The 10,064-nt window shown below is 43.3% G+C and overlaps 1 protein-coding gene across 1 annotated transcript; it reads left to right on the plus strand.

Moving 5' to 3' along the window:
- The first annotated feature begins 1,833 nt into the window (after positions 1 to 1,833).
- LOC131282083 (protein yellow) lies at positions 1,834 to 7,303 on the plus strand. Its single transcript, XM_058311477.1, has 2 exons — positions 1,834 to 2,395; positions 5,620 to 7,303. Exons 1-2 carry the CDS (start codon positions 2,095 to 2,097, stop codon positions 6,741 to 6,743), a joined length of 1,425 nt encoding a protein of 474 aa, XP_058167460.1. The 5' UTR covers positions 1,834 to 2,094; the 3' UTR covers positions 6,744 to 7,303.
- Positions 7,304 to 10,064: the final 2,761 nt, after the last annotated feature.

Raw genomic sequence — 10,064 nt, forward strand, 5'->3', positions numbered from 1 at the left:
CTAAACTCAGCTGCACTTTGGTTTGAATGAAGTATATTGTTGTTTTTGTTAGCATACACATTAGAGTACTTTTGTAGGAAATAAATTAAAAATTGCTATTTTCAACAAAACTATGCGAATATTACATAATTAAAGTTCACATCTATTGCAAAGATCGAAATTGTTATTTTTAATTAACACTGCGTTGAATTAATTAACTTTGGCGACCCCTGGTCAAGAGTAACAAAGCCTCCCACGCAAGAAGTTTCCAAGACCACTTCCATCGGTAGCGATTGGGAAAACCAGAACATCATCGCCCACAATGGGTTCTTTTCCGTATGACTAATTGCGTCTATTACGACTCCGAATGTAGTCGAAAAAAAAGGATGATTATCCACTTCTACGATAGGAAAGAATAATGAGTCATAGAATTGTACTCCAAACGAGTATCTTACGTGGGTCATACATAATTATTTTCCCCTCAAAAACTTCCCGGAATATGGGTAAATTGAAAAGATTCCTTAAATGGTACATGGTTTAAGTATTTTCATTTGCTTCGAAACATATTTTTAATAACGAAAACAAGAAATCTAAACCTGTTTTTTTTTTTCAAATAACTCTGGTCTTCCAATAATTCAAATAAATTGTTGTTTGTTTACAAAAATATCATTGAAATTGAATATCATTATCTGTAATTTCAAACCTGTAGTCAAACTGCTAAGGATCCGGGTTTGGTTTTTTGGTGACAAAAAAATACCCCCGAGCAAAACCACTTTCTGGAGCCTACAAAATCGTCTTTACCGACCACACCCTGTCGGTATCGCAGACCGCAATCAGAATACCTGTTTGAAAACACCGTTTTCGATGGTAGGGTTTATCACAATGCAAACGCTTTGGAAACACGATCGACTAGCCAACCGCAAAAACCTTCAAGAAGGGAGCAGACCATTACGGATACGTCCCGTACGACATCACTCGTCAAAATATCGAACGAACCCCCCGTGAGGTACCCTAGGAGCAGTTGGGAAAATACAAAGTTAAAGAAAAAGAACTACCAGGTGGGGACACTTCAAGTAACCGAGAACCTATTGGTAGCGCGAAGAGACCCGAACACACGATCGGATCTACTACTCGGGGAGGGCGAAAGCGGAAAAGCTCTGGTGGGAAAAGTAAACTAAAGCCCAGTGCGCGAAAAAAAAATCCCACTGCCCGGCGGGAGCCACTTGCATCCGAGCGAGAGCAAACGCCGGACAGATGACGCAGTGGCGCGCGGGGGAATCGAGGCGGAAGTGGGGCCCGCCAAAGCGGTTCACCTTAGCCGTACGTGTGTCTTTTAATTTTCGGTCGTTGTAGCGTTGTTCTTTTTGTTTCCCTCTCACTATCATCAGGCGGCATCCAGAGGTTGAAAGCTCACGGGCTGCAAAAGCGAAGGCTGGCCGTCACCGATAGACCCCACCGACAGGCACGGATAACTCGACGCGCTAAAGGCGCAGCCGGCAAAGAATGCTAGAAGCTGGGCGCGGAGCGGAGCGAACGAGACGGGTCGGAACCGTGCTGTGAGCGAGCAGCAACCGCCTGAGCAGGTCGCTGCGTTGAAGGTTGGCCGCCTGGAGAACCGGACGGATATAGTGTGTGTGTGGGGGCGTACGTGGTGCGGGGGGTTGTTAGAGCGACACTACACACACCCGACAGAGTTCTAAGCCGGCACTAGGCCCGTGAACCGGACAAACCGAGTGCGTCAGTTGTGTTTCGCGGCTCGTGCGACCCGCAGGTTTATTCCAAATCGTCCAACTCGGTGCTTCGATCCGTGTGCCAGTTCGTTCATCGCGTCTCGCATACACTCGCGTTTACTTGAGATAGTAGAGAGCACGGTTTTTCAAGTGTCACGTTAGAGATTGCCAGCCAAATCGAAGTCGTCTAACGAAAGACGGGTGAACAAAGTAGTGGTACCCGGCCATCCGAAAGTGAACGGGGATAAAATCCCTAAGTGACCTACACACCACCGGCGGCGGTGAGTTAGCGGCGTTAGTGAACACCGAGACCGTCGTTCCTTGCTGGTGAACGTGTCGTCGGGTCGAAAAAAAAACAAGTGTACAGCAGTATTACCGCCGCAAAATGGTCGGTGGTTGTAGTCGCGTGGCCTTGGTGCTTGCAGCCACCGTCAGCTGCTGTGTGCTGGTGATTTTACCGCACCGGGCCCTTGCCAACGATAACTTGCGCGTGGCCTATCAATGGAGCGAGATCGATTTCGAGTTCGCCAGCGCCGCCGACCGGCAGGAGGCCCTGGCGTCCAAGCGCTACATCCCGGCGAACGTGATACCGGTCGGGCTGGAGGTGTACAAAAAGCGTCTCTTTCTGACGCTGCCACGATGGAAGGACGGCATTCCTGCATCACTAGCTTACATCAATCTCAACGGTAAGTTGGACGCGGCGTGTTGCCGTACGCTATGCAGCAAATAAAAAAGAAAATACATTAAATTCATATCGAGGCTACAGTCCTCACGTGCATGACAAAACGGTATCAGACACACGATGTCTTGCAAAATTCATTAATCCATCACTAAGCAACAATTAATCGACCTTTCAAAACCACACACGCACACAGCGCACCAGTAAGCCGTTCGCATTGCAGCAGTGCAATTAAAATATGAGGGCGAAAAACCGCACAAACCGTTTAGCGAACACCACCATGCGCCAAGAGTTGGTGCCTGCCAATCGACCACAAGCCGCAAGAGGGATGATGGAAAGGTTCAAGGGCGATCTTGTTCAGTGCATTTTTTTCCGCTTTATTTCACCCCCCCCTCCCCGCTGCGATGACCGTACCCTGACCGTGATCGTGAAACGAGGAAGCCAAATCAAGCAGCACGATCAGATTATCTTTACATCAAATTCACACGCCTTTCAATACGCACACGCGCCTCCCCCATTTGCGCACCTCACATCCGCGTACCTTTAATGTGCGCGCGCGAGTCGGCCGCGAACGAGGGTTGGGTGTGTCTGCGGGTGGCCGCGAAGGAGCCTCCACTAAGGTTAATCTTCACTGGCAGCAACCTTGTTTTAGATGCATTTACATTGTCCGGCCTATTTGGTGGTGCAAAATCCGCATCAGCCTTTTATGTTTATTGTTATAGGTGTGCACTACCGTTTACTACCGTTCGCCATGGTACCGAATGCTATGTAGGTGTAGATGCAACCTGCATATACCGCACACCGTCAATAAATTAATGATCCCGATCCACCAGGCTTGTAAGTGTGGCCGGTAAAAATGATATTACTTAACACAAGATCTACCGGACCAATGAATGACTAATCTGGAACCTTTTAAGTGTATCTTTTGTATTAAAGTTGATGCATGACTTTTACATATGTATTGCAAATTTCATTCCCATGCAGTTGAAATTTAAAAAATGAATTCGTTCTAGCAAAACTTTAGCTTGTGTCAGAAGTTGCAGTGAACAATCAATGCTTACGATTTGATTATACCAGGCTCGAATAAAACTGTTTTCGTTTCAAACTTTTGTACCATTGTACCATTTAAGCGTTCATATCATAACTTAAAAACCTAAAAAACTAAAAAAAACATGTAACATATATCAGCTCTTCGATATTGTTCACAAAACAACCACCAGTCATTTTTAGTTTTTTTTTTTTGTAGAGTTACTCACATCCAAATTCTGATAGTTCTAGTGTTAATGAATCAACAACTCATGTTGCTTGATTGAAACATGGTCTTGTTCAGTGAACAAGTTCACAGCAAAACACTACCATTCAATGACGTATGGATCAATGTAATGTAGACAACAGTGTCTACAGAGCCAAAACATGTGCGTTAGTTTACCTCCAATCAGCGGTAAAACATACTACTTCATACAAAGCGGTACAAAAAGTAAATTATGCAATAATTTTATTTGACACCACTTCATGTAACACAAGTAAGCGTATTGTCAAACCTTCGAGGTCTTGCTGCAACAGCCTCATTTTTGTCTCTACGCGTTTAACCTATGCAGGTGGGCTTGTGTTTCGGCAACACGGCGTTGCTTACCAGGTTAATGCTTAATCGCTTGATTAAGTTCCACAAACAGTTGTAGTTCAATGCCGACGCGACCACAGCTGGGTACCTCATTACTCTAGTGCAGCACACCAATTAGCTGAAGGTATCATTACTTTGCATCTCTGCCGGCAGCTTCGATACTGCCTCTTGCGCTCAATTAAAAGAATAAAACCACCTAACTTTATGGTTTTCCATTGGGTTATTCAAATCAGGTGACTCACAGTCACAAAGTTTGTTCATGCATTGTCACACCGTAACTTTCGAAGTGCATATGCTAATATGTTTCTTGTTGTTTTTAAAAAAATCCCGTTCAACGTACTGTGTTTGAAATGCGCGGTACCGGTTTATGACTCATGGCGTTCGCTTGGTTCGCAGCCCCCCCGGGACCATTTTTCTTATTTTCTTTAATATCTTTCACGCAACGGAATGGCAACGTGTGTTTTCTGGTAAACCTTTTTTGTGCACATTTTAATTCCCTTCACTCCGTGCCATGACTCAATTCCCGGTGTACATGGTGGACAGTCACCACCATGGCCCAAATGAACGGAGATGTCCTCAGGGGAAGTTATGATTTCATATTAAACCTAATGAGCGGTTCGATCGTTTCATAGGTGACCCTTGCAAAAGCTGCAAATATGCGATCACGCATGACGATCGATTAGCAACAACCGCTCCAGTCTCCAACTGACCACCGGTAGCCCAAGTCTACCCTACGGAACTGCACCCTTTAAAAAAATCTCTGTGGCGACTCGGTTGGTGAATGCTACTATTGTTTCACTCTCAATCTCAAGGGCGCATATTCCGCATATATCTTGGCAGTTCTATTTTACAATGCTACAGGTTTGTTCAAATAGCGAACAAATTTAGACATGAAATATTTCCAACATTGAAATAGGATTAATATTATACATATAATGTTCCAGAACTTGATAATAAAATCTTATTAAATTAACATAGTTAAAAATCTAAAATTAAAAGCTAACATAGTTGTAATACTACCCGCATGGTGTTGATTAGTATTCGCATTGCCATGCAGCTTCTGCTTCTCTTCGGGTGTACACGTTAAACCTTGACCATTGCCTCCGCCAACCCTGTTTAATTGGGCTACCGATGGTGCGTAGTGATCCGATTCGTTACGTGGGTATGCACAAAAGAGAACAAACGCACGCCAGAGTCAGGGTTGTGCCGGACACCGGACAATACCATAAGCTGTTGCCGGCTTTGGCGTACAGCCTTGCGCACCTTTAGCCATGCAAAGCTGCAACACTTCCGGTAGGGAGAGTAGTCGGGGGCTCGCGTTTCGATCTGGTTACACCCGTTGACGCCTAGAATGACGGCGACTTTTGGCACATTTGGCACGTGGAGCATGAAATTAACAATTCGGGGCGTACACATTAGGTCGTTTACGTTCAATCTAGAAATCATTTAATGTATTCGACTAAGGATTGAAGTAACCAATATGTGTTGTCTTAACCCAAGCCCTTTACTTATTTTCTGGCGTTCCAATGTATAAGAAATACAAAATCATGTGTTCCAAAACCAGAAGAACGAGTGATCACAACTCATGTTTTTTTGTTTTCATTTTCTAGAAACCACAACACAATCGCCACGGCTACACCCATACCCAAGCTGGAGTGCACACAGACGAATCAGCGAATCGGAGGCACCAGAAATAGTGTCACCCTTCCGGATACGGGCGGACCGTTGCGGACGCCTTTGGGTGCTCGACACCGGTGTCGATGAACTGCTTGGCAACACCACGGTCAGCAGTCCAACGTCGCTGCTGGTGTACGATCTGCACAACGATAACCTGCTACGGCGGTACACCTTCCCAGCGGATCACCTCAAAGAGAACTCATTCTACGCGAACATTGCCGTAGAGGACACGGTTTGCGAGGACACGTTCGCGTACGCAGCCGATCTGGGCAGCCCCGGGTTGGTGGTGTACTCCTGGAAGCAGCAAGAGTCGTGGCGCGTCAAGCATCACTACTTCCACCCAGATCCGCTGGCCGGGAACTACAACATCAGTGGTATCAACTTCCAGTGGGATGACGGGCTGTTCGGAATCGCCCTGAAGCCTCAGCCAGACGGCTACTCCACGCTCTACTTCCACCCGCTCAGCTCGCTGAACGAATTTTCAGTATCGACGAAGGTGCTGCGCAACCAAACCTACGCCACGGACGCGGCGTCCAACTATCACGAGTTCAAGGTGCTGGGATCGCGCGGCCCGAACGGCCAGGCGGGCGTTGCCTTCGTTGACCAAAAGACGGGCGTCATCTTCTACGCCCTGCCGAACCTGAACGCCGTCACATGCTGGAAAACGTCCAACCGCGCGTACACGATCAAATCGCTCGGCCGTGTGTACATGAGCACGGTGGACATGGTGTTCCCGAACGACGTCAAAGTCGACGACGAAAGCAATCTGTGGGTGCTGTCGGACCGCCTGCACCAGTACATGTACGAGTCGCTCAACCGGAACGACACGAACTTCCGCGTTCTCACCGCAACCGTGAAGGATGCGATACAGAATACAGCCTGCGACACCAACATCAGGCCGCTGCCGGATATTATCACCAACCTAGGCGATATCCTGCGACCTTCCACGAGCACCGTGGCACCGAAGAGCGGATCGAGTGACGCAGTCAAACTGCAATCGATCTTCGGCGTGGCCACCGCTCTAGCGATACTTGTAACAATGCTAAGGTCGTACTAGAGCGAGTCCACCTAGGATTTACGGCTCACAACTGGTTTGTGGGGCCAACCAGCAATCAGGGACGCAATTGGAATCATATTCGCGTTCGTTCCGTGCAACGATGACGCGACATGTTATTTGTTTATCTTTGAATTTTAATCAGTATTCAGCGGAAAGAAGAAGAAAATATGGGAACATTTCACTACAAAGTGTAATCTTTGCTAGCCCAATGCAAGCGGTTTGTAAGCGTTATAGATTGTGTTCGGTCTTTTTCATGCTTCGATTATTAATTTTCAAAGCAGCATCGCTGCTAGAAAAAAAATTTACGAAATCGTAGGAAGTGCATTCCATTTACACACTTGTACTACAATAAAATACTGCACAGCTGCTCGTGCGTTCGTTATACATTACACTACGCTTACACATGGACCAGAGAAAATACCGCTTGACATCCACGGCCATAACCGTTACAGAGTTTGCTATTGGCTTGTGTACAGTTGTGTCATAATTGTTAATTATTAGTCAACGTACCAAAATAATTCTAGAAATCAGAAGAAAAAAATTTTAATAAATGGAAACTACTAAAATTACAATTATTGAATCTATTATTATTATTTCTAATATTATCCGACACGCATTGTGCGCTTTTAAAACATTTTCATGTACATACCATCAATATATATATATATCAATTATATTCGAAATATAGCATTAACATTGCAATTCCATTGCAAAACTGTTAGAAAGAAAAGATGATCTCATTTCCTCAGTCAAAAAACGTTATACACAAGAATTCAAATTACTCAAATACTTCAAATCGTTTAGAAAACAAAAAAAAATTCGTACTACACTTTTTAAAGTCCGTCTGATCTTATTGTAAGCAAAACAAATAGTTATTTTATGCATTTTAAAGGAAATTAAAATTGGTCAACAACAGTATGAAAAATAACTATTTAAATATTAATTACTTCGTTAATGATATTTTATGGTGGTCTCATAAAGATGTTTTACCTATTTCGGATGGAATAAAACTTTGCGGACGAGTTTTGTTTGTCATCAGCCAGTAATCTGTAGTAAAATTTTAAGCTTTCTTTGTAGTGTTTTAACCGATACATTTATTTTGCCATGCATTACTTCCATGAACTATCTTCCTCTCGACGGTGACACGCAATGCAGATGGTTAACGTTGAAAGAATAGAGCTCGAATCATCTATCATGTTCTAAAGTAAGCTGATTGAAAACGCCATTGGCTTAGAATGACGCGCCTAGCATGACAGTTTGTTGGTTGTACATATATATACCTCTATGCATATAGTCTACACATAATCGCTATATATATATACAACGTTATTGGCTAAAGTTACTATCGGAAATTAAAATATGGACACTAAAAACTTACGTCAAAATTGCTTTTCACACTCTAGTAGTTGCTTATCGTTCTATCATTCTGTTACTTAAATTTCATCTACGACAACACGTGTGAACAGCTGCTATCATGTCCTTTGAGATAATTGATATTTGTTTTTTTGTTGTTTTTTGTTTTGTTTGCACCATTCACCAACAAACAGTAACTGTGGGCGCTCCAGCTTCGGGTGTGTATGGGTGATTTATTTCAATTTATCATTATGCTAATCTCAATATCAAACCGTTGCTATACACTAGATGTGATTTCAAAAAACCGAGCGGCTAGAAATGTTGTGTCTTTACAGAAATGTTGCTTCTCAGGCAACACACATTGTACTCCGAGGTCTAGAACCCAAGCCAATAGGTACACAACTCCATAAGCAAGCACTTTGGGTCGGGTTGAAGCGAATTGTTTTGTAACTTTAGGCTTAACATTAACGAAGGGATTTGTACAGCGTAAAAACCATACTAACAAAGGATGTAGGATTACACTCTACATCCGACAGGTAGCCGATCCTAGATCACGCACGATAATCACACTAATTGCAGGAACCGCGAGTGAGCAGAGGCTATGTTACATGATAAAAATAACATATGATCATGGTTAATTGAGCATGAAACAAATTCGCGGTCGCTTTGTACATCGGAAAAGTTAGGATTGTTTAGGAAATCAGCAAACTCATTCCCTAACAACAGGACCGATTGCACATTCACTCAAAGTTGTAAAGTAAACAACGCACACGTGGAAACTACGCCGCAGATTTTCCAGGTTATCCCTAGGTTTAAAAAGCAGTATGAATACGAGCAATACGTTTAAATTTAGAACGGACGACCACAGAACGAACACCCGAATACGAACGAAAGATGGCTTCAGATATCACAACACGATAATGATAATTTGGACAAAACAGAAATGGTATTATATGTATGCTTGCGGCTGAACAAGAACGTGCGTTTCGCAGTTACCTGTGGTGCACACCAGACAACTTTAATCAAACCCACAAATCATTTCTTATCATTCGCTGGGAAAACGAAAACGCAAAATTAAAAAGAAGTAAACAGATGCAGAGAAGGAGAGGCAAAGAAAAATAGTAAAAGATATATAAATACATATTGAGAAAGAGAGTGAGGATAAGGAAAGTCAAACAAATACAACAACCAAATGTGGAAAAGAAAACTGGGAAAACGACACGTGATTTGTTTTCCAATGACCGATTCCGAACAGGGGATGGAAAGTCCAACAGCTCGCATTTGTAGGTATCGAGAGTTGAAGTAAAGGAAAAAAAAAGTATGATTTTACCGACCACAAGTACGGACAAAATTATTATTATTGTTATATTATTGAAATTACCAAAAGCTTAAGACTACTGCATGTTGTGCAACTATAACGTGACTGGACGAAAGGCAGCATCAAAACGATGCATGATGGATTGGACGAAAAAAAACTCTAAACTAAACACTAAAAGCATCACTGTAACACATTTTTTTAATTCAACTGAGTTTACTTATGCTTCTTTTTCGGTAAGAAACTATAGACTTGAAAATCAAAACAAAATTAATGCATGAAAATATCGGTGTACTTTTTACGTCTTCCAGCAGTCCTTAGCACAAACCAGTCAATGATATAGCAGCTGTTTACAATTCTCAATCAAATTATAATATAAAATTTCATACCACACCATACACCACAACAAACGCTTTATCACCGTTTACCGTTTTTCCCATATTATCAATACTAAGTAACAGAATAGTTAGTAAGAGCTGTGAAATTGTGCTAACAATTTCGCCTGCTCACGAATCTGGAAGCGTCGCACGCACGGCGAGACTTTTTACTCCAGATCGCCGATACAGCAAGGGACTTTCCACTCAACAAAACTGATGTGACACGCGAGAAGATTTTCCGAGAAAAACCACCCGCTATGTCGCCGACCCACATGC

The sequence above is a fragment of the Anopheles ziemanni genome, chromosome 2 (assembly GCF_943734765.1).
Source record: "Anopheles ziemanni chromosome 2, idAnoZiCoDA_A2_x.2, whole genome shotgun sequence".
NCBI lineage: Eukaryota > Metazoa > Arthropoda > Insecta > Diptera > Culicidae > Anopheles > Anopheles ziemanni.

What these genes read in the sequence shown, in the direction of transcription:
- LOC131282083 (XM_058311477.1), top strand. Translation starts at nt 2,095, where the DNA reads ATGGTCGGTGGTTGTAGTCGCGTGGCCTTGGTGCTTGCAGCCACCGTC. An exon ending in AGCTTACATCAATCTCAACG is followed by an intron (nt 2,396 to 5,619) that starts GTAAGTTGGACG and finishes TTCATTTTCTAG; the next exon opens with AAACCACAACACAATCGCCA.